General features: G+C 38.5%; 3 protein-coding genes and 1 long non-coding RNA gene across 6 annotated transcripts; 1 reads left to right on the top strand and 3 right to left on the bottom strand.

Moving 5' to 3' along the window:
- Positions 1-5: 5 nt before the first annotated feature.
- Positions 6-1,541, bottom strand: LOC126616607 (uncharacterized). The gene is made up of 2 exons (XR_007621209.1): positions 1,269-1,541; positions 6-309 (listed from the first exon to the last, which is right to left on the bottom strand). It is a non-coding gene; the product is annotated as an uncharacterized LOC126616607 (long non-coding RNA).
- A 1,140-nt stretch (positions 1,542-2,681) lies between these two features.
- Positions 2,682-5,527, top strand: LOC126616598 (pyruvate kinase, cytosolic isozyme-like). Its single transcript, XM_050284672.1, has 3 exons — positions 2,682-3,028; positions 3,644-4,105; positions 4,489-5,527. The coding sequence occupies exons 1-3, from the start codon at positions 2,816-2,818 to the stop codon at positions 5,299-5,301; spliced, it is 1,488 nt and encodes a 495-aa protein (XP_050140629.1). The 5' UTR covers positions 2,682-2,815; the 3' UTR covers positions 5,302-5,527.
- A 385-nt stretch (positions 5,528-5,912) lies between these two features.
- Positions 5,913-8,497, bottom strand: LOC126616599 (E3 ubiquitin-protein ligase SIRP1-like). Of its 2 annotated transcripts, none has more exons than XM_050284673.1 (2): positions 8,105-8,497; positions 5,913-7,343 (listed from the first exon to the last, which is right to left on the bottom strand). In XM_050284673.1, the coding sequence occupies exon 2, from the start codon at positions 7,304-7,306 to the stop codon at positions 6,170-6,172; it is 1,137 nt and encodes a 378-aa protein (XP_050140630.1). In that variant the 5' UTR covers positions 7,307-7,343; positions 8,105-8,497; the 3' UTR covers positions 5,913-6,169. The 2 variants fall into 2 exon arrangements, with proteins under 2 accessions (XP_050140630.1, XP_050140631.1); XM_050284674.1 differs by lacking the exon at positions 8,105-8,497 and adding an exon at positions 7,709-8,082.
- Positions 8,498-10,757: 2,260 nt separating this feature from the next.
- LOC126616602 (uncharacterized) lies at positions 10,758-16,238 on the bottom strand. 2 transcript variants are annotated; one of them, XR_007621206.1, is made up of 6 exons: positions 15,803-16,238; positions 15,472-15,665; positions 15,060-15,369; positions 12,497-12,586; positions 11,301-11,756; positions 10,758-11,192 (listed from the first exon to the last, which is right to left on the bottom strand). XR_007621206.1 is itself a non-coding variant. In XM_050284680.1 (5 exons), the coding sequence occupies exons 1-5, from the start codon at positions 15,896-15,898 to the stop codon at positions 11,721-11,723; spliced, it is 726 nt and encodes a 241-aa protein (XP_050140637.1). In that variant the 5' UTR covers positions 15,899-16,238; the 3' UTR covers positions 10,758-11,720. The 2 variants fall into 2 exon arrangements, 1 of the variants encoding a protein (XP_050140637.1); XM_050284680.1 differs by having other exon boundaries at positions 10,758-11,756.
- Between the last annotated feature and the right edge of the window lie 7,435 nt (positions 16,239-23,673).

Raw genomic sequence — 23,673 nt, 5'->3', positions numbered from 1 at the left:
CTTGATTTCGTATTTGATGTGCCTGAGCAAGTGAAGAGATTTTTAGTGTGACTGGCACACGAGGTAGTACATCATGTGTCATTATACAAATTATGGGATATGTTTGCTAAAAAGTTAATAACTTAAAAAATAAAATTTATCACCACTCTTATTAAAGCACATGGTGTATCACTTGTGTTATCGTCACGATTAAAAATTTCTCGAGCAAGTTGTGCTTTTCCTTCCTTGCCATGTGGTATGCCGATGAGAGGACTTTGGGATAGGAGGGAAGACTGGAGAGCTGGCCCAGGCCCAGTGCAGGCAGGGCGACTGTCCAAGGTCCAAAAAAATTAGAGGTACTAAAATTATTAGGGTGGTATATTTATATATGTTTTTATAAGAGTATAAATTTATAAAATTTGGTTCAAAGACACACAAATTTAACTTGAAGTGGTGGTTAGTCATTTGAAAATAATGAGGAGGTCTTAGGTTCGAAACCATGCTTACTTACTTTCCATTTTTACAAATTTCTTTTTATAAGAGTATAAATTTCTCAAATTTGGTTAAAGGATCAAGAAGTTTAATTAGAAACAATGATTTTTGTTGTTTAAAATTAACAAGATGTCCTAAGTTCTATGTGCATGTTTATTCTTTTCAATTTTTACAAATTTTTATTTGGCTGTTAATTTATTTTTAGTTACTATCTAGTAGCTATGTGGGTTGTTATTTTTAAATATTCGTTTTAATTCAGGTTTAATCTTCAACAAAAAATAATACGTAGACCAAATTCGCAAATTATATGACGTGTCATCAAAATGTTTAATTTAGTGCCAATTCATTAATAATACATATCAATTAAAGACTCGAAAACTTCATTATTTTTTAGTCCCATATTGACAACGTTAGTAAATAAGAAAAAAAACACCTCACGATTTATTCAAAAACACATTCAAAGTTCAGATGGAAAACAAAACTCATCATCTATCTACTTGTAAGTCCGGAGTTTTTTTTTCTCTCTCTCAAAAAAAATAAATTAGTCTTTTTGTGTTTCTAAATTATTGAGTTTGAAGTGTTTTTCTAAGTATAATTTTTTTGATGTCTTATGCGTGAAAATAAATAATTTTTTTACATGAAGTTAGGGCATTTTTTTTGACGTCGCTCCGGGCTTCAAAAATCTCTAGACCGGCCGAGAGAGAGAGAGAGAGAGAGAGAGAGAGAGAGAGAGATGTTGAGTTTTGAGAAAGGCAATTGGTATTGAAATTTGAGATACCAAGGCATACAGTACATACCTCGGCGCGCATAATCGGCTTCCCTGCCCACCGGTGCCTGCCCATAGGAAACTAGGAATTAGGATACTGATAGGACATATAGCCCATAGGAGTGACTCTTATTACCAGTTTGGTCTGCTGGTTTCCGCTTATTACTAGTTTTCTCTGCTGGTTTCAGAGACAAACCAGAAGTTGTAAAGTAGGTTAACAATTAATAGGGCTCATTTGCGACTTGTGAGTGGTGGACTGGACACAAACTGTCCAAGTGTCCACACCATGCAAAGTCAGCAGTTAGGAGTCACAACCGAATAAAACGGAGTTGTGCCTGCTGAAATACGCACCGCAAGATTGCAAGTCACGGGTCAAAGAGAGAGAGAGCCGAGAGCCGAGAGCCAGCTGGCCTACCTATACCTATAATAATCTTTACTAATTAAAAAAACACTCATTATTAATCAAAATTTTATAAAATTATCAGTTTTATTCTTTAATTAAAACAGAACATGAATAAAAAATATGAGACAGAAATGTAATTTCACACAACCAAATTTTATTTTTATTTTTTTTCAAAGTCTGATCTACATGTAATCATAATATATAAAAAAATAAATAAATAATACAAAAAAAACTTCTCACTCCCACATTTTGTATCACTCTCTTCCTCTCTCCTTCTATTTCAAAAACAAAAATAAAAAAATTGTGTGCCCATATGCTAGTATGCATGAAATGAATTGCTGCATGTTGGTTGGTTGCTTCTCTAGAAATATTTGTAGAAAAATTAGAAAGCTTAAATTCTCTCTAGTTTGTTTTTGTCATCACATACTCGTATTTGTCCTTTCATTTTATTACATCACTTTCTCCAATTTAGGCAAAATTTCCTTCCAATTAAAATGAACAAAAATAGCTACAAAAATAAATGAAGAAAAATCAACTCAGCTCACAAATTTGACTAAATTGACCTAAGATAAATATAAAATGGAATAAGATTCTCAAATCTCAAGGCCAAGCCCCCAAATAAATAACTTTATGCGTTGGCTGATACAATAAGCTAGCTCGTTGCCCAAGCAGCAACAATATTCTTATGCTTGTTTTCCCTTGTCATCATTATATAAAACGAAAAATGCAAACAAACAAATTAATAATAATAGTAATTAAAAATGAGAGAGAAGGAAGAAAAAGAAAAGACACAGAGAAAGAGGCATTGGCGAACACGCTTGTTTCTCGGTCTTCTTCTTCTTCTATTTCACCATCAAACGTATTTTGTACTATTCGCAGATCGAAAGCCCCCACTTTATTTTTATGAGAAAATTTAAAATAGGTTTAATTTTATAAATTTACTTTTGAAATAAATCTAATTTTTAGTACCTTTTAACTTTTGAAATAAATTTAATTTTAGTTAGTTTAAAACCATATAAAAGACCCCTATTTTTATTTTCGAGAGTTGTCATTCACGTTTTACAAACACAAGACAAGTACATCGCCGTTGGCATATTTTCCCACAACTCTTTCAACTCCCCCATCCAATAACAACAACAGAAAAAGCTGAAAGCCGAAAGAAATCGGAGGGAAAAATGGATCAGAGGCCCAAGACCAAGATCGTCTGCACCCTGGGACCCGCGTCGCGGTCCGTTCCCATGGTGGAGAAGCTGCTGAGGGCCGGCATGAACGTCGCCCGCTTCAACTTCTCCCATGGCTCCCACGAGTACCATCAGGAGACGCTCGACAATCTCAGGGCAGCCATGGAATCCACCGGCATCCTCTGCGCCGTCATGCTCGACACCAAGGTCCGTCCCTCCCTCTTCTCTCCTTTCCGATCCCATCTGATCCTAATCTCTCGGATTCACAATCATACAATACAACATGCATTTGCTACTGCTTATTTGCTTCTTCTCTGTGTTTGTATCTTTGCTTTGTTTGCTAGTTTTTTTGTATGTTTGCTCATTTTTCTGTTTAGGGTTCAGATTTTTTTACATATACATACACACACACATAAAAGCTATTAATTTGTGTATGATTTTTTTCATTTTTGGAAAATTTGCAAACACTGACACATGTATTTCATCTCTCTCTGTCTCTCTGTGTATGTTGTGTGTGTTTATGTGTGTGAAATTAATCCTTCCCTCCCTTAGGTTAGAGGTTAGGACTTAGGACGCACATTTTTGGAAACTGTACCAAGGCCACGTTTGCTACCTAGGATTGGATTGAACTGGCCACCATTTGTTCCTTCAACCTAGTTTGAATCTAGCTAGTTATCTAATCCAATACAATTCTAGACACCAAACGAGGACTAAGTCTCGAACTAGAATGATATGTTATTTTTCAAGAAGTGGATTAGATTATGGAAGCTTTGAGGAATTCCTGATTGTTTGTTTGTTTGTTTCTTAAATTCACCGCCACAGGGTCCAGAGATTCGAACTGGATTTCTCAAGGATGCGAAACCCGTCCAGCTCAAACTGGGCCAAGAGATCACCATTTCCACTGATTATAGCCTCAAGGGTGATGCAAATATGATTTGTATGAGTTACAAAAAGCTGGCTGAGGATGTCAAGCCGGGGAGCATGATTCTATGTGCTGATGGCACCATCTCGTTTATGGTTCTGTCTTGCGATAAGCTAAAGGGTTTGGTTCAATGCCGCTGTGAGAACTCTGCAGTTCTTGGTGAGAGGAAGAACGTTAATCTTCCCGGGGTCATTGTGGATCTCCCAACCTTAACAGAGAAAGACAAAGAAGATATTCTCAAGTGGGGAGTTCCAAATAAGATTGACATGATTGCCCTGTCTTTTGTTCGGAAAGGCTCTGATCTTGTGGAGGTCAGGAAGCTCCTTGGAAAGCATTCTAAGAATATCCTTCTCATGTCAAAGGTAAGGCTCACTTTTTCATGACAAGATAAACTGAGCCATCCTGGAGTATGCTTTTTTTTTTTTTACTGCTTTTGACTATAGAGAGAACCTAGTACAAGTTTATGTTGCCTAGATTAATCAGTGATTGCAAATTTGCAACTGGTACTTACTTATTGTTGCCTTTTGGTATGCAAAGTATTATGAACCGATTCATTTGAACTCAAAATCATTTCTAGCAAAAAGTTTTACTGGCATTGTGGAATTATTTAGATAGTTTTTTAGGCGTTCACTAAAACTATGCGACTGTTAGCAACGTATCTACCCTCTTATATAGATACTATTACGGTTAAATTTCACGTATTTTCTTCCTTTCTATGGTTCTTACTTGAAATTTTGATTGATAGGTTGAGAATCAGGAAGGGGTGGCAAACTTTGATGACATCCTTGCACAATCAGATGCATTCATGGTGGCACGAGGTGATCTTGGTATGGAAATTCCAATTGAAAAGATCTTCCTTGCACAGAAAGTGATGATCTACAAGTGCAACATCCAAGGAAAACCCGTGGTCACGGCAACACAGATGTTGGAGTCAATGATCAAATCTCCCCGTCCAACTAGGGCTGAAGCTACCGATGTTGCCAATGCCGTTCTAGATGGCACAGATTGTGTGATGCTAAGTGGTGAGACTGCTGCGGGAGCATACCCTGAACTTGCAGTGCGGACCATGGCAAAAATATGCGTAGAAGCAGAGAGCACCCTTCACTATGGAGATGTGTTCAAAAGGATTATGGAACACTCCCCCGTGCCCATGAGCCCACTAGAGAGTCTGGCTTCTTCTGCTGTTAAAACAGCCAACTCGTCCAAAGCAGCTCTTATATTGGTACTGACCAGAGGAGGAAGTACTGCAAAGCTGGTGGCCAAGTACAGACCTGGCATGCCTATACTGTCTGTTGTTGTCCCTGAGATTACGACCGATTCATTTGACTGGTCATGCAGTGATGAAGCTCCAGCAAGGCATAGTCTGATTTTCCGTGGGTTGGTTCCAGTTCTAAGTGCGGGATCTTCTAGGGCCTCTAATGCAGAGACAACTGAAGAAGCGCTGGACTTTGCCCTCCAACATGCCAAGACAAAGGGACTCTGCAAGAACGGAGATGCTGTTGTGGCTCTGCACCGTGATGGAACTGCATCTGTGATCAAGATCTTGACCGTGAAGTGATGATGATGGCAATGGTTTCTTATGTTGTTCTTTTTGGCATTTTCAAAATTAGCCAATGACAATGCTTATGATTTTGCCTTGCCTCGTTTAATGTGTTTTTGGATGCGAAAACATATATCTACCGCCGTCATCAGTGTTTGTGATGAGCAGGCTTGGATAGCTACATAATTTGCTGATATTGCGATGTTGGACTTAATACTTTTACGAATAGGACCATTTTGATGAATTGATGGCTTCATGAGTTTTGCATGTTATGTATGCTAAAAATTGATGTTATTTAACTGCTGATCCTCTCCTCTGTCATACTTGATGCCAGCCGACCATCCTTGTTTAGAACATGGTATCAAGTATGACAGAGGAGAGGATCAGCAGCTAATACTGTTAGTCTAATACTGGTAGGAGCTATCTTCCAAGTGTTATCTATAATCCAATGAGAACAATCAAGGGTTCTAGTGAGTCCGTGTCAGCTGGGTCCACCTCCGAATATGACATTACCAAATTCAATACCAAAAAATTCAAAGTTGGAACAAACAAGCCAAAAGTCCAACAATGATGCTGAAGCTTTCATGCCCTCTAAAGCAGCACCAGTTATGAGTGCAACAGCAAAGAAAAAATGGGAAAGCAATTCACTCACATATCAGGTAAATATAGCAACAAAAGTAGTTCTTGTGGTACTGACTAGGAGGCCAAAACATCTAGAGACCATCCTTCCTTATAACAAAAGAAGGAGGAAAAATAAAACAACAATTTGAACTTCCATTATTCACATTCACCTAAGATACTATGTACACAAGCTGCGCAGAAGATGATTGAAGCCACATAATGGACAAGAACCTGACATACCAACTGAACTAATGGAAATATATACTCAATTCTCTTCTGTTTGAGAAGTGCTTCCACTTCCGGTTGCATTTGCCGATGATGATGATGATGATGATGATGAATTGCCCACACTGCCACCTGACTGAGATCCTGAGTGAGAAAACAGACCATTGAAAGGCCACGGGATTGAAAACCTTCTCCCGTTTCCGTTTCTCCCATCCCCATCTCCCTCTTCCCCACCAACATCATCACCAATCTCTTCACTCTCCCTCGAGTTACTGCTGTTCCTGGAAATATCTGAATCACGCTTTGATTCATCAGCAGGCAACTGGAACCTGCAAACTGGACAGGAACTATGAAGCTCCAGCCATGGCAGAATACACCCGCTATGAAACTTGTGCTTACATGGCATCTCTTTTGCTTCTATACCGACCTCAAAATCATCCAAGCACACTGAACACTGCAAATTCTCCTTGATTGTCACAGTGGGTAGAGCTTCCACTGCCTCCTTTTGCGCTGGTGGAGTCCCATATCTATTAGGATCATTCTCTGCCAAATGTTGCAGCAACAAATCTAAACCAGGCCCGATGTAATAATCGCCCAATGAACCAATAGGGGTGTGATTGTTGTTTTGACCCTGATTCGAATCGTAAGATCCCTGAACAATGATGGTTTGACTGAAAGGATTTATAAGAATTACGCGCTCCCTCTCCCTTTCTCTTTCCCTATCCCTCTCCCTATCCCCCTCAGAATTCTCAGACTCAGATGCCAATCCAGCTCGAATGCCTTGAAGCAGCTGTAGAATAGTGGCTGAGCTTCTCCTCCTCCTCCGGATGATTGATTCAAGTTCTCTGTCCAATTCAGTATCTCCGCCCTGGCGAGTGTCACCATCATCATTGTCATTGTCATTGTCATCATCATCATCGTCATCAAAGTCGAATCGTCTTAATCTCCGGCGACGATGGGGATTGTTCATCATGCCCAACAGGATTGGGGCCCAGAGGGAGAGGGCACGATCGGAACCCAAATCAGAGTCAGCGTCTTGATTCTCCCTTGTAGTGCCATTCATTTCCTCAATAAATCCGCTTTGGCAAAAGGGGCATTTCATTTCTACTTCCATGATGGGATCCACCATTCGAGAACACCTATGACACCAATACCTTGCTGCCATTGCTTCGTCCATCTCACGTTCTTTCTTTCTTTTTTTCTTTCTTCACTCACTGTCACAATACCATATCAAAATCAATTACCAATTAAACAGGACCAAAGAGATGAAGAATTTAGCCCGACTTGAGATCTAAGCCATCACAACAATATTGCCATTCATCCCCACTATCCCACCCAACACACAATTTATTTCACCATTTAATATATGTAAATCCCAAACAATTAAATAATTATCAAAAATAATTATATAAAAAAAAGTCAGAATTTGACAAGTCCATGAAGCAGAAGATATGCTGAAGTTGAACACCTCCGATGAACCACACAAAGAAATCACTTTTTCAGAAAGGAAAAAAAAGCGCAAAAATAGATAATAATAAAAATAAAAAAGGAAGACGGAGAGTTGAATTTTTATTCTTACCAAAAGCCAAAAAATGGGAGGAACAAGGTTGAGCAACAGCAAAAGCAGATCTTAATTAGTCAAATCGCTTTCCAGAATGGAACCGGGGTTTTATGGAAGAGGATTAGAGGAAAGGTGTGGATTCAAAGCCGATTGTAAAATTTAAGGTTAGTAGAGAAGGGAAGGATCTGGCAGTATTTCAGGACCCAGCTATTTATTATCCATCTAGTATTTACCAACAATAATTAATAACAATCAAAATTCAACAAGAAGAAGAAGATGATGCATTTGACACGCAAACCAAACGTAAACGTAATTAATTTGGAAATTACTGCAGCAGATAAAGTTACAAAATTTAGAAGAAATGTTTGAATAATACAGAAAGATGGAAATACAAGATTTGTGGAGAGTACCCACCCAAATGATAAAGCAAGCAATTTTATGAATTCCTTCTTTGTCTTCTTCTTCCTCCTTCCTTCCTTTCTGGGTTTTTGGTTTTGGTTTTGGTTTTGGAACTGCAAAAAAAAAAAGAGAAAACTGAGGGAAAGAAGAAGACTCCACCAACCCCAACACCACCCCCCCCCCCCCTCTCTCTCTCTCTCTATCCCATCCCCTTCCCAAGTTTCCAACTTGCTAATTTCTTTCCTCTATTTTTCTTTTACTCCTTTGCTTTTGAAAATTACAAATTCAAATTGTAATATTTTAGACTAATGTAGTGATTACTCTACTTTTCATTCCACGTTTATATCATCTTCTAATGAGAAATTTCCGCCGTTTGTTTATTCTCTTCTACTCTTTTATTCTTTGTTTTGTCTGTTGGTTTGTTTCTATTGATTGGATATCTATAATTTCCTTTTCCTTTTAAAATTTTAAAAAATGAACTAATCGTAAAACGCGTTATGTGTATGCGTGTGATGTGGACCATATGCTGGTGGTGGTCCCTCATTCATTGTTTTTCAAAACCAAATAGCCAATAATTTGATTTATATTGGCTTCTTATTTTATTTTTTCTTTTCTTATATCAAGAACCTTTCATAACCAAGTTTAGTCTCTCTCTAATTTCTCTCCTGCGATAATTAAATATTCTTGTTACTCGCTATTTTACAACTTTGCCCTTGATTGTTTTGGTTTCTTCCACAATTGTTGCCTGCCGTTGGTGGTCAGCTCAGCTCCATAAATTAATATCAATAATTGTTTTTTTTAATAAAGACGAAATTGAACTACATTATTATTACAAACTTATTACAAAACTTAATTAACTTCTCCTATATCTTAATGTATATACTATCGTTTGTTAATAAAATAAAATATAGCATAATATTATCGAACGAAAAGATTTATTATGCCCAATTAATATAATTTAAACAAATCACTAACACTATGATCGAGGTGAAGTATAAATGAAGTGGTCAACACCTAATAACTCGAGGCATCGCAAGTATGGATCAACCTCCTCTAGTGATCATCCCCCTCCCCCCTCCTAACAAAATAGATTCATAAAAATTCAACAAAAAATGGATCAACCTCCTCTGGTGATCAACCCCCCCCCCCCCTCCCCCTCCTAACAAAATAGATTCATAAAAGTTCAACAAAAAAAATCCATACCAAAACACATTAATTAAAAATGAAAACACTCTTAAAATATTTCTTCTAAAAGAGTTTCATAGTAGAAAAATTTCACCGTCTTCTTATTTGACGAAACTATACCTACTAAACAAAGTGACACCTTAGGTTAAGGACCAAAGTCACGCACCTAGAGAGGTTTGGCAACCAATGAACCTCTGAAGTCTAAATAAATTTCTCTGAAAAAGAGAGATTTAGAGTTGAATTGCGTAAAATCAACTTACCAAATAATAAACTGGAAAATGGGGTATTATAGGAGTTAGGGTTGACCACATGTATAGGGAATCTCATGTCATGTGTCGGCGTCTAATTGATCAGAGTGTGTCATTTGTTGCATGCAATAGGAAAATATATTTAAGATGTTGAAATATCTTAAAATGATTGAGAATAATGCTTAGATATATTATTAAATAAATAATAATATTTAAGAATTATATTATTATTTGATTTTGTTTCATTGAATAACGGAATATATCTTCAATTATGAAAGCTTAAAGGTAAGAACCTTCAATTCCATTGTCTTATCTCCTTGCCATGATGAAGCTTGAAAAGATTGTAATTAGCTGCTCATATCTTCTTTTGTTGGTTGACTTGAGCGTGAAACTAATATAGACCTTGCCAATTTAATAAGGGCATTGTTGTCAATAGTGAATAATGTTTATGTGTGGCTAGAAGATTTTCTGAATTAATTTGGCACCACATGTTTTACATATGGTTTGAAAAATGTTTGGTTCATTGTGTGTGACGAGTCATTATTCTTTATTAACAATTAGAGTCTGATATGAAAAGCTGTTTCTTTATAAAAAGTTAAAGTTGTAGTTGTATTTAGACTGAAATAAGCAATAAAAAGTCAAATGTTCATAAGAATTAAATGAAGCAACAAAGCATAAACTAGGACCACACATGAACTCTAATCCTAAATAAAAATTTTGTGAATGCTCCCTAATTTATCAAATTTAAATACCAAAAATGTCACAAATTTTAATCGAGCGATCCAGTTTGGTCATGGTTGGGGATTGTCGCTTCAATTTACTTATGATTCAAAATTAGTACTGGGAAGGTTGACAAATGACAATCATTCAAATGGCCGACACGTCCTTTCATAAACAAATAATAAAAAAAAAAGCTTAAGCCTCATGGCCCCACTGACGTTTCAATTGAAAGCTTAGTTACTCCTAATAATGATAATTATTTTATTTTTTACCATTCCTATTTCTTTTACTTATATTCTTCTCTCTCGAGGCAGAAGCTCATATCGTCTGAGAATATTTAGCATGGGGCTGAGCTTAATTAATTGAGGAAACTTATTAACTCAATTATTTTTAGCAAAGATTACGTAGCCAAGTTAGCTAAAACAGAGTGTTTTCCTTTCCAAACATGGCATCCAAGCTAGCGCACTTAGCTGGCTGCTGTGCCGGCCTTCGATTGTTCCGAGCCAACAAAACAATGCATGAATGCTCTCCTTCAACCCACCATTTACATCAATATATTCCTCATTCATATCCTGCTCAACCTATATATACCAACAAAAAGGAGGGGACCATGGAAACCGGCTTTTCCTTGGCAAGAACAAACAAAGCCCACCAAAACTGCCTCCCTTCCATCACCTAATTATACTCTTGAGGCTTGCAATTATCCAAAAGTATCTTCTACACGCCTACTTCGGACAAACAAACAACAAAAAAACTCTTGCAAGTTCGTAGTGAACGACATTGCACGGGGTCTGAAATTCAAGAAAAAAACAAGGCTACATTGAAAGGGTGAACAAATGCTATCATGGAAACAAGAGGCAATTGCCTTCTGTTGGTTCCTCAACCAAAATGCTATTGTCAACGGACAAGGATTGTCTGCCCTCTACTTCCGGTGCCCTTTACGTGCCCTCCTGTTTTGTGTGATCATGATTAAGCTACGTCAACATTTTATATTATTTTTTTTATAGATATAATAAGACAAAAATGAATAGTAATATAAAAAGTTGACGTGACTTAACCGTGATTACACAAACAAGAGAGCACGGAGAAGGCATCGGAAATGGAGGGCAGGCAATCCTTGTCCATTGTCAACTAACACCCACATGTCTGATTGCTGCGCGGTGATGCCGACACGCTAACGCAACTCAATATCCAACAAATGTCACACGCATGAACCACTGGACTTGGGATCTTGATCAAAAGCTTTTGGCATACCAAACCAAACCACACGGACCATGTGCTTCTCCTTTTAATACTTTGATTTGATCAACACCTTCCCATCCTCATCCGGCCAAAACAAATGCAATAATATGTGATCCGACTGTACAAGGCCCACGCCCTAACACAATCTGGCCGCAGCGACTACATCATATGAAAGATCATCTAGACTACTACCTAGGGGAGTCGATCCGTAAAGAAAAGACAGATGGCACTCAAAATTAAACGGAACTAGGCTGGCTTGCTGCCTTCTCCTCCTGCAAGGTTTCAAATCGAGTTAGAAGCAGCAAAAACGACATTTCATCTGGATAAAATAATAATCATAAGAGACTTTTACAATTAAAGAAAATCCTATTAACCTAAAGTGGGGTAACAGTCACAGCCCAAATATGGACTCGTATATATTCTTCTACTATGCACAGATCTATCGGATGACAATCTGCCCTGTACATGACTAATACTTAAATGGCATATGTAGCATAATGTAGAACGCATGAGCCAAGATAATTTTTGAGTGTCTTGTTGAAAATGAATAAGAAAACAGCAGAGGAGCATAACTACTAATGAGGGAATAAAAAGGCCATTGTCAGCTGGATGAATAAAATCATTTTACACAAGATTTATAATGCTTGCACATGATACGAGTACGGGTACGGTTACATAACAACCACAAATCATCATCCAATCAAATTTTGGGTAGAGAGGTGTACAAATGAATTATCCAAATTCTCAACTGAGAATTCTCTCTGTCAAAACCAAGAAAACAACCTCAAAAGGCCACCCAACCAAATACTAGATAAACAAGTGAATGAATGTTTTGGTCAGTTGGTGTTGCTGGGAGATAACAAAAGGGTAAGAATGAAACCATGAGATCTACTATACCAAATAAATTAACCAAATGGCATAATAGTGGGGATAACAACCTGCGTCATCAGACACATTATGCTACCAAATTTCATATAACTGGTCAGAAATATATTCATGTATGGATACTTACATCTACGAACTGAAATGATCTGACTACAGATGGTTTTGCCTTAGAAGATTCAACATCAGAAGTAGATCCGTTGCCACTGCAATATTTTCCCTAGAAACAAATAACAGAAGTTTCAATTTAGTAACAGTTGACGAATAGTCGTTGCTACCTTCTAACAGACAACAACAGTATTATGAATATCTAAAGAAACAGAAAGTATCAGCAGTTGCAAATTTCACACAACAACATATATCTCAGTAGTTCACATCATAGCAAAACGTAATTCTCCAAACTAGATGTTGCAATAGTACACCATATATTCCTTTCATTCTTTCGCCAGGTTGATTACTTTCAAAACCATCATGCACAGAACCATAACAAGATGCACTATGAAAACATTAGCATTCATTTTTCATTTTATTATCATGTGATTTCATAGACATTTCAGTCGAAGGCCCCTTAACATACTCATTCCTTTGAGTTAACCCTCAATGAAGTTCATAGACAAATTAAATCTTTTACCCTTTCCTAATTACCTTTCCATATTATATTTCTGAATATACCTATCAGCTTTACTGCCGGAGATTTCTTGGAACACACCATAATGGTTGTTCCTTTGACTTTACATACGGGCTTTCTTTCTTGTTTTCTTCCATGTACATATTTGTACAATCTTGCGTTAGGTTGTTTTTGACAACCTCCTTCCTTTTAGACTATTATGACCATATTGTATATTTTGTAATAATTATATGTAAACGAGAATCAAAGCTGGAAAAAGAAGTGGTAGTCATGATGTCCCCCCTTCCCCAACCACCCCCCCCCCCCCCCCAAAAGAAATAAACAAATAAAAATCGGAAGTGGAGGAAAACATTCTCACATCCCAAACAAGGATCTGAATAAAAACCTTCTTACATAGTCAAATGCGTCATAGCACTTCAAATCAATACTTTCTACGCTTAAATCATGATGAACAAAGTAAAGTCAACAAAAATTATACTACAACAAAACTTGTATTAAAAACATATTCATTCATTGGATGGATAGACACGGAAGTATTTGCAGAGTTCGTGTCTTTGATTCCTTGCATCTTTCAATATTCTATGGTAAAGTCTACATTTATGTGATTGCATGCAGCCATGATGAACTCAGATTGAAGTGGAGGAGTGAACAAATTGCACAGAACCCCTCTTCTTCAATTGCCACACAAAGAGTCACAAAAGACCCTTCTTGTGGACACCATAGTGACTCAATGATTAAAGCCAGTTTTAGAAAGGGTTTTCCGGGGTAGAACGGCAAGATCATCAATTCTCAACTCTTGCCTAGCCCACCATCCATCTAGTATCCAAGCCCAAGAAAAATCTTGCATGATTCCTTTGATGCATAGGACCTTTACTTATTTAAAGAAAATGTTTTGGGCCACCAGTGGCGTTAGTTCCACTGGAAAATTCAAGACCAACATGCATGGTTGTCCACCCACTTGGAACAATTGATATCAAACTTTCAGCCCCCTCTCCTAGAATGCAAATGTTAACAGAGCAGAAAACTTTCCCAGAGTTACGTCCAGAACAGACACATTACGTCTCTTTTCAAGGAAGCCTAATTAGAATTTCATTCCTTAACCAAGTTGGATATGAAATTCACAAATCACAAATATCAAGGATAGCATTGTTGGTCATGATATGTAATCCTCATGTCCTCTTATGAATATTCTAGCCTCCAAGAGGACTTTGATGGTCATCTATATCTCCCAAACCAAGTTACATACATGATACATTGCAACCCTTGAACTCTTAGTGCTCCAGCTACCTTACATTACACTTTTTTGAAGCAATACATATACTTGATTGTTATAGTTTCCTTGGAAGAGTGAGACTCATTAATCTTCAAAAAATACTTTATAGTTGTCTTGTAGGTAGCTATTCATAGAATCTTGCCTAGTAAATTTTGACAACCACAAGTGGGCCAATGTCTGCATTCCTTCATTATACCCATTCTCTCGTGTCCCTGCCTTACTCTTATTGTGAATCCCAAATATTAGGGTTTTAAAACTGCACTTCTCACCAAAGAAATTAAAAGAGATTAATTGTATGTCACTAACTTCGCTAACTTTTGTCCTGCAATTGTATACTCTAACTTCTTGGTTCTTATATAATTGTATGTCACTAACTTCACCAACTTTTAACATCCATGACGATTGGTAGAGGAAAACTTCGGCTAGGTTTGCAATGATACTGATTGCTAAACAAAGTTTCCAAGAATTCCAAAGTAAACTAAAATGAGGTTTCGACGAGAGGAGGTAACAAGACGTGTTTCTTTGAATAAGCCACCTTTAAGGAAACATGGATTAAATGAAATTTTAAACAGATATAGTGGGTGAAGCTATAGAATTTGAACAAACAGAAATACAAAAGAAGATGAAGTTGCTCCATAGTAAGTTTGTTAATCGTTACTGATGCAAACAAAGTGGGGTGATAATATATTGCAATTGTAGATGCAAGAGAAGAACAAGGAAAATGAAAATTTGAGCAGGCATGTAATGTAAGATAGATAGATAAATAGATAGATAGAGAGAGAGAGGATAGACCTGACCATCTTCAAAGAGTGAGGAGTAATACGTGGGGTCATAGATAGCGCCCCCTATAGCATCACTAGAATCTGAAGTTTGTCTGGGTACAACGGGAGTAGTAGGACTCAAGAAACTATTTCTTAAATCAAAATCGGCTTCTCTAGGAGTTGCACTAGTGTCTACATAGGAAAGGCCCAACCTGTAGATCTGAATCCATAACAAGGAGGAGGATAACCTGATGGAAAAGCCGATAATTTGCATGGCCAGAGTGAGCTTTACAGAGAAGATGTACAAAGTTGTATTACTCCCACTTCCACGAGAAAGGTTCCTGCAGAACACAAAGTTACAAACACAAAAGCATCAGAAGCAAGCATACATATATACATATACATGCATTAAAATGCAAAATGGAAAAAATGGAAAATGTTACCAGATTTCGTGACTGAAGAGAATGAACCAGATGACATCGAGGAAGATGGCGCAGACGAGAAGGACGGCGTATGTGCGGCCGAGGCTCTGACTGCTGCTCTCGATTGCGACGAGGGCAAACAATGCAATGGCCAGATTTATCAGCAAAACCCCGTTGTACAGTGCACCGAGCGATCCCACCAATGCGCACCCAATCTATACATACATACATACATTAAAGGATCGATTTTTAACATGTTATATGAATCAATCATTCATTCGTATTGATTTGGTTTTGTAATTGAAACGAAGACGAAGCGAAAGGAAATGAAAGGAAAGGAAAGGAGAGGAACCTGAATGTAGAGGAGAATGACGGCCAATGATTGAAGCCTGTCGTAATCACGAAGCCATGGCTGTATTCGATCACGCAATGATTCACAAAGCATCATAAACTCCTCCTACCCCCTATCCCCCTACACCGGTCCCACCCTCCGCCTCTCTCTCTCTCAAATCTTCTTCTTCTGGTTATGATTCACAAAGCCTGTCGTAATACCAAATTTCAAATGTGAATTGATTTAGGGGTCCTTTAGGGTCGGTCTGATTTCCCATTTGCCTGGCAGTTTGAGGCCAACTCATCTCTTCATCCTCCTCCTCCTCCTCTTCCTCCTCGTCCTTGTTAAACTAACTTATGCTAATTTTCTCAGTTTCTTTCTTTCTTCCCCCTTCACTTTCTTCTCATTTTTCCCTCGTCTTGGCTAAGGCTTTGGCAATTGGTAAGAAAGAACACAACTCACTTTCCTCTACAAGCATGTACTTTTACCAATTTACAATGTTGGATACTCATTTGACCATTAGATTAGATAGATCTAGCATTCGTATCGTTTTCGTATCATATCCGAAATCGTGTTGTGTAACATTCGTTAAAGTAAACAGGTACTATGATTCGACTCGAAATTGACCCGTTAGTATTATCAGGTAATATGATTCGACCTATTACCCGTTAAAGAAAATATATTTTAAAACAATAAATAATGAAAATGAAAAACATAACACTAAGTTAGTATATGCATACCATATTGTCACATAAATATTCAAAACATACAAAATTAAAAAATTAAAAAAACATTTGTCTTTCAAGTATTACATACTTCAAAATAAAGAGTTTAACGAAAAAAACATTAGTACATTATTATAAAATATCAAATGTTAATGATATGCAAAATGAAGGAAGTTGCATTTCAAAGTTGAGGAACCTTGCACATTTATATATGCTTTCGCATTTTTTAGACGTGTACATTAATGATTATGAATTTTATTTATTTTGAACTCCCTAAGGTTTATATGGTTTTAAAAATTCAAACAATGATGGACTCATACTCATATAGCATAGAGGATGCAATCCTGAGCCTTTGCATATTTTTTCACATTTTTTTTGCACTTGTAAATTAATTATTATAATTTTTTTAATGCGTTTGGTATTTTTAAATTACTTGATACTTTTATTTTTAATTTATTTCATAATGGTTTAATCTCACTCTTTAGTATACTGTCAAAATAAATAAATAAGTAAAACTTATTTACCACCACCGCTTGAAGATGTACTAGAAAATTCACCACCACCTGAAGATGCACAAGGATACAACATCAGCATCAATGAAAAAAATTTGAAAAAAAAAAAGAGAAAAGACTCGCAGGGAGTCCACCACTAAAACCTCTTTCGCCTGCAGCGAAACCACTACCACTTGAAGCTGTACTAGGAAATCCACCACCGCCAGAAGCTGCAGCAGCAAAACCACCACCATCTGAAGCCACAATAGTGAAACCACCACCACCTGAAGCCAAACAAGCAAATCCACCATCACCAGAAGCAGCACCAACAAAACTGTGGATGCAAATTTTCGCCTTCTTCTTATTTGACGAAATGCACCTGCAAAATAATAACACCTAAGATCAAGGCCAAGAGCCTCACACGATGAATAGAGGGCTTTAGCCGAAGAATCTCCGATGCCAAAGTTAGAATTTAAGAGAGAAAGTGTTTAGAGAATTTTAGGGAGAGAATTCGCATTTTGGTGTGAAGATTGGGCTATATATAAGGGTGTGGCCGACCCTATTTGGAGAAATAGGGACCGGCCACTTATGATGGTATTTTGAATATAATTGCAAGATATTATGTTAAATAATATCTTGCAATTAATTTGGTAATTAATCCCAATTTGAAAAGAATAATTAGGAGTTACCTTATGGGTGAGGAATTGTTGAGGTATGATGAGAGGGTTTTGAATAAATATCATTTTGATTACCTTTGACTCTTCCTTGATTGAGCCATTATTGTCCATTGCATGAGCGTGGGAATCCCCGTGTGCCTCGAGGGTAATTTTGTCTTTTTCACCCTAAAGTACACATGTTGCCTCCATAATTTTTTTGATTATTTTTTGCTCCACAAATGCCCTCACACCTGTTGGGCTGCTCGCAGGAAATGGCATCAGGTGTAAAAGTCTCCAACTTTGATGCAAATTCCCACTTGGACTTGGAATTAGATTATTATAGGAAAGGAAAATAAATCGTCTCCAAAGCCTATTTAAGCCTACCTTAAGTAGGGGATTAAATCAACTTTGGAGGGTAATTATTTATCCCTACAAGAAAAAGAGAAAGCTAGAGGATATTTATTCCCCTCCCCTAGTACTCTTCTTTGCTTGCTCGTGCAAAGAAACATCTTTCGTTAATTTCTTTGTCTTCTCCGCACTGTACCAATGTAAGAAAAACTTAATTTTCTTAATTTTCTTCTTGTGAGGTGCTGCTATGGGGCAGCCGTTGGAGTGGTGTGGCACGTCAGCTGGCATGGGCCAGGAGTCGACTTGGTATGGGCCTAATAAGTGGTGTGACAAGGGCCACAACTTGTGCTGCTCGTCTTGACTGAAGCCAAAGGCTGGCTCAACATGGGCCGAGGAAATTGTGTGGCATGGGTTACGGTTTGGACTACAACATCTTGGCTGTTTACCAAAAATAAGGAAACTACTTGAGTTTGATTTCTCAGCTGCCGTAGATGAAGCAATCAAGGATAGAGCTGTTGAAGATGAAGTGTCAGATGAGCAAATTGTTGAGTGCGAAGTGGTTGCTGCCCCCTGGCCATTTGTTGCTTAGTCGATCTTCAAGTATTCGATCTTTTAAACTATGTGGCCTTCTCCCATTGGAGAGCTTACCTAGATGGGGTTTATCATCTCGCGTTGGAGAGCTTACCCAGATGGGTGTCGGGGAATTAGTTTACCCTCTCGCACTAGAGAGCAATTAGTTTAACCTCTTGCACTGGAGAGCAGACCCATATTGGTGTCGGGGAATTGGTTTACCCTCTCGCACTGGAAAGCAATTAGTTTAACTTCCTGCACTGGAGAGCAGACCCATATGGGTGTCGGTGAATTGGTTTACCCTCTCGCATTGGAGAACAATTAGTTTATCCTCTCGCACTAGAGAGCAAACCTAGATGGGTGTCATGAAATTGGTTTACCTATTGCACTAGAGAGCAATTAGTTTATCCTCTCGCATTGGAGATCAGACCCATATGAGTGTCGGGGAATTGGTTTACCCTCTCGCACTGGAAAGCAATTAGTTTATCTTCTTACACTAAAGAGTAAACTCATATGAGTGTTGGGGAATTGGTTTACCATCTCACACTGGAGAGCATGAAAGTCGTTATTATGAGTGCAGTTAAGGAAAACTAGACTACTAGACAACTGAAATAATCCTTAGCCTATGAGGTCTTGTTCGGCGATCTGCTTGAGACTTCGAACTGATTATGAAACTCATGTAAAGATGTACGTGGGAAGCACGGTGAGCTACTCTCAGACTTTTTTCAAGTATTGCGCCATCGTTAGATGTTTCGTCGTGTGCCCTTTTAAGGCTTGGTTGGTGATCAGCTGAGAATCTGAATGGATTGCAAGCTTCTTCCCCGCTAAGTTTTTCACTAGTAAAGGTTGATAATAAAGCATTGTCTTTTGCTTCGTCATTGGACACTTTGAAGTTTGGAGTACCATGTGCTTGGTCGGCGCGAGCCACGCGGAAAGATAGGCACGAATGGGAGTCGTGGTGCAAGATCGGCAAAGTTACGAGTCATGGTGACATATCAAAGGCTACCGGGAGTCGTAGAGCAAGTAAGCATGGCTGTGAACGCAGAGTTGGGGCTGGCTTGGGCCAGGTTGTGCGCAGTAGAAGAAATTGGACCACTATGTCCATGATGCTCGGCTACTAGATAAGGTCTGCCCCCGATTTTTGGTAGTTAGGCTGGTGTATCATTCTAGTACTCGTATGCCTTCGACGTGCCATTAAGCTGAGCTGCTGAGTTTGTCGGAACATAAGTAATCTTTGTATCCGACAATCTATGTGGGATAGTCCCGTCTGCTTGATCTTATCAAAGAAAGGTAACCTGCTTATATTGGTCATGTCTCGTCAGAGCACTTTGTCAGTAGCTTCATTGCGCTGGAAATTGCGTAATTGTTCGGTCAGTCGCCTCTCTACTTCTTCATGAATTTGCCATTATTGGGGTAATAGAGTTCTCGGCTACCCCCTATCGTGACCTACTAGTCTAGGTTGCTCTTCCATGTGTTCGGCTCATCTATGTCGCAGCTGCGGTGCATGTGGTATGTTTCTAGTAGGTGAACGAGTTTCTCACAGGATGCCGATTAAACTTAAGCCAAATTGAGTGATTGATTTTCTCCGTCCGTCGTGCTGCTTATTTCGATGTAAGGTGGATGATGCTCCTTGTGGCTTAGCCTCAAATGAACATTTCATTTGGAAGGTTGCTCATGTTGATTATCGGAGTATGGCCCTAACGGTTAATGTATGCTCATTCATGGGCCTAACCAATAATGCACGTTCCTTCGCGCATTAAGACGATAGTATATGCTATCTTAGGGGCCTAGTTGGGAGTATACACTACCAGAACGCTCGGTTTGTGATTAGTCGAATGGCTGCTTGTTGGGACGCAGCTGGAGAGGTTCGTCGTCTGCCCTTGTCCTACTTTGGGACATCTTGTGTAAGGCACGCTGCATCTTAGTATGCTAAAAGAGCTTATTCACTAAGGTCGTCTGCTGTAGTGCACTTGTCAACTTTATGACTTGTTGAGACAAGTGTTGTTCACCATTTAGGTTGGAAAAGTTCAGACGGCATGAGTCTCTTTGAGTAATGGAAGTGTAATGGACTCTAGGCGCGAGATTTGAGTTGGGATATGTCAAATCCACGGAGAAATGGGGTGAAAATACCCCCGATTCAATCGTCTATCCAGGAATTTAAAGTTGGGATGGTTTAACCGGTCTTGGGCCGATTGGGATTGCTTGGATGGTCATAGGAGTAAGCTGGGCCTCGAATTGGACCACGAGAGCGGGTCGGGCCGCTAGCGTGGATTACCCTGTGTATGATGCGTGTAAGGACTGGGCCTGGGCTTTGCTCGAAATGGCGATGAGCTGCTTCTCGTGCCACAGCTGCTTGGGCTTGCACTGTTGAGTTAGTGGCTAAAGCCGACTCGTGTTGGGGCTGGCTCTACTGCCTTGCAACGTGGGTTGCAGATTGGGTCGTGCACCAAGTGAACGAGGCTTGGGCCTGCGCTATTGAGGTAACGGCTTGGGCTGCTTTTAGCGCATATGCTTGTTGTTATAAAGTGGCTTAAGCCTAGGTTGGTGGCTGCCTCGCTGGCCCCTTCTCACCGTGGGCTTACTTCCATGAAGCTGGCCCACTCCCCACTGCCACGGTCGTCCCCGTGGCTGCCATAGTGGTGGTGCTCCTTAGTGGCAAAGTTGCTCATCTTGTCATCGTATTGAGCCATGTGGATCGTCGTGATGGGGTTACGTCTCGTCCTCCATCATTCGATCCGGATCTTTGAACGTAGGAAGTTCCGTTCGTCATGGTTTCCAAATTTCTCGTCATTGTATTTTTTCCTCACCTCTATTCAAAGAATTAAAAAATTCTAGGAATAAGAAAGTATGAAAAAATTTACGAACGAACGAGAAACGAGAAACTTTGAATGCGAGAGTTTTCTTCGAGTGTGTGAATCAAACTCTCAAAATTTTTGTCTTCTTCTCATTTAACGAAAATGCACCTGCAAAATAATAACACCTAAGATTGAGGCCAAGAGCCTCACGGGCCCATGATGAATGGGGGAGGCTTTGACCGAAGAATTTCTGATGCCAAAGTTAGAATTTGAGAGAGAAAATGTTTAGAGAATTTTAGGGAGAAAATGACCTCGCATTTTGGTGTGAAGATGAGGCTATATATAGTGGTGTGACCGACCTTATTTGGAGAAATAGAGATCGGCCACTTATGGTGGTATTTTGAATATAATTGCAAGATATTATGTCAAATAATATCTTGCAATTAATTTGGTAATTAATCCCAATTTGAAAATAATAATTGGAAATTACCTTATGGGTGAGGATTTGATGAGGAGTGATAAGAGAGTTTTGAATAAATACCATTTTGATCACATTTGACTCTTCTTTGATTGAGCCATTATTGTCCGTTGCATACGAGTGGGAATTTTGGTGTGCCTCGAGAGTAATTTTGTCATTTGAACCCTAAAGTACAGGTGTTGCCTCTTTAATTTTCTTGATTATATTTTGTTTCACAAAACCCTCCAGCAACACCACTTAATAAGCCACTGGTGGGAGTAGTGCTAGCAATGGCACCACTAAAACTACCGGGTGCTCCAAAACCAGTACCTGGTAAACCAGTACCAAGCTGTCTCAACTATCCAAAAGCACAATCCTAATGTTTGCTACCCTTGTCAATGTCCAACTTGCGTTGAATGGCCAAACCCACTCGGAATCGGAGCTTGGGTAGTAATACCATTGTACCGGTGCCAAAGCCACCGACAAACGCACCTGAATTTGTTAGCTAAGATGATTGGGAAGACTGTAGAGATTGAAAATTAAAATATGCAAGCTGAAATAACTTTCCACTAGGAGTAGGCCTGGAAAAAAGAGAAGTTGGATACGTTGCTGCGTTGCCAAATGATCCACCAAATGGATTGGGTTTATGAGCAGTTAGGTTAAAAGCAGAGCCAAGCCCAAACCCACCAATGCCTCCTAAACTAAGTTCAGTTGTGCTACTTGATTCTGGAGTTTCCTCATCCATGTCATCATCCTTTGTATTTTGTACATCCAAGCCATCAGTCTCACCAGTAACACTCTCTGACGTTGAAAGTAGATTTGAAATGGAGAATGCCCAATAGATGGCTACTCTTGTTGAGCATTCCGAGCTGGCTCTCGATGTCACTATTAGTGCAAGACTAGCCTTGAGAAGACTAGGCTCGTCTCCAGATGACAGTCCCGTTGAAGTTTCAATTGAAATGGGAGATGGCACTGTTACATTCTATTTGGGACATGCAGTATTGATGTGTGCATATTTTCATATATTCTTATCATATATTTCCTTTGGATTTTATATATTCAAATGGGTTAAATGCACTTAACTCTATTGTTTTAATTTATAAGCATTTATTATTGGAGTTATGCGAAAAAAGAAGTGGAAAGCGAGCTTTTTGGGTGTCTAGAGTAATTCCAATGAGCAAGAAGCTAATTGACCGCACAAAGACATGCACTATAGTAAGAAGACGAGATTGCAAAGGTTTTGGAATCAAATGGACATGGGAATACTATTCAATGAAATTTAGGAAAGACTTAATTTCTAGTTTTTATTATTTCCATTTATTTTTCCAATTTCTTTAATAGGAACTTAAAGTCCATTGTGCTTAACAATTTAGTGGGGTTTTTAAGGTATTTCAATTAGCCTTTAAGCCCTAGTTTGCCATTTTATATATGGAGATTGATTCTCCATTGTGAGGGAGTAAGCCACCAAAAACCACAAAGCATATTTCAAAGGGGCTGCGGCAAGAAAAGGGAGAAAGCTAGAGTTTCTTGTTTTTTTTCTTTTGCTAGGGCTACAATATAGCCTGATCATGAATACTTAATTATCTTGTGGCATTGTTATTATCAAGTTTTTCATCTTTATTGAGTATCTTTTGTTATACTTAATATGCTTAATTTTTATTTAGATGCTTGATCACCATCTAAGTTTTAATTAAGTTGATTTGATGCAAGTTAGAGTAGATGTCATACTTAAGTTGGGTTTAGCTTCTTGCAATTGATACCATAAACACCTATTTGTAAATGTCATGCAACTAGGGTTTGTGTGATTTTTCAATGATTTCTGTAGAGCTTAATGAGTTCTTACTTGTTTA

Source organism: Malus sylvestris, chromosome 3 (assembly GCF_916048215.2).
Source record: "Malus sylvestris chromosome 3, drMalSylv7.2, whole genome shotgun sequence".
In the NCBI taxonomy this organism is placed as follows: Eukaryota; Viridiplantae; Streptophyta; class Magnoliopsida; order Rosales; family Rosaceae; genus Malus; species Malus sylvestris.
This window is presented reverse-complemented; position numbering and strand designations above follow the sequence as displayed.

Excerpts from the sequence above, each read along its gene's own strand:
- LOC126616598 (XM_050284672.1), top strand. The coding sequence starts at position 2,816 with ATGGATCAGAGGCCCAAGACCAAGATCGTCTGCACCCTGGGACCCGCG. Across the intron at positions 3,029-3,643 it reads CCGTCATGCTCGACACCAAG|GGTCCAGAGATTCGAACTGG; the intron begins GTCCGTCCCTCC and ends TCACCGCCACAG. Across the intron at positions 4,106-4,488 it reads ATATCCTTCTCATGTCAAAG|GTTGAGAATCAGGAAGGGGT; the intron begins GTAAGGCTCACT and ends TTTGATTGATAG.
- LOC126616602 (XM_050284680.1), bottom strand. The coding sequence starts at position 15,898 with ATGATGCTTTGTGAATCATTGCGTGATCGAATACAGCCATGGCTTCGT. Across the intron at positions 12,587-15,059 it reads CACTCTTTGAAGATGGTCAG|GGAAAATATTGCAGTGGCAA; the intron begins GTCTATCCTCTC and ends ATTTGTTTCTAG. Across the intron at positions 11,757-12,496 it reads GATCATTTCAGTTCGTAGAT|GAGGAGAAGGCAGCAAGCCA; the intron begins GTAAGTATCCAT and ends GAAACCTTGCAG.
- LOC126616599 (XM_050284673.1), bottom strand. The coding sequence starts at position 7,306 with ATGGACGAAGCAATGGCAGCAAGGTATTGGTGTCATAGGTGTTCTCGA.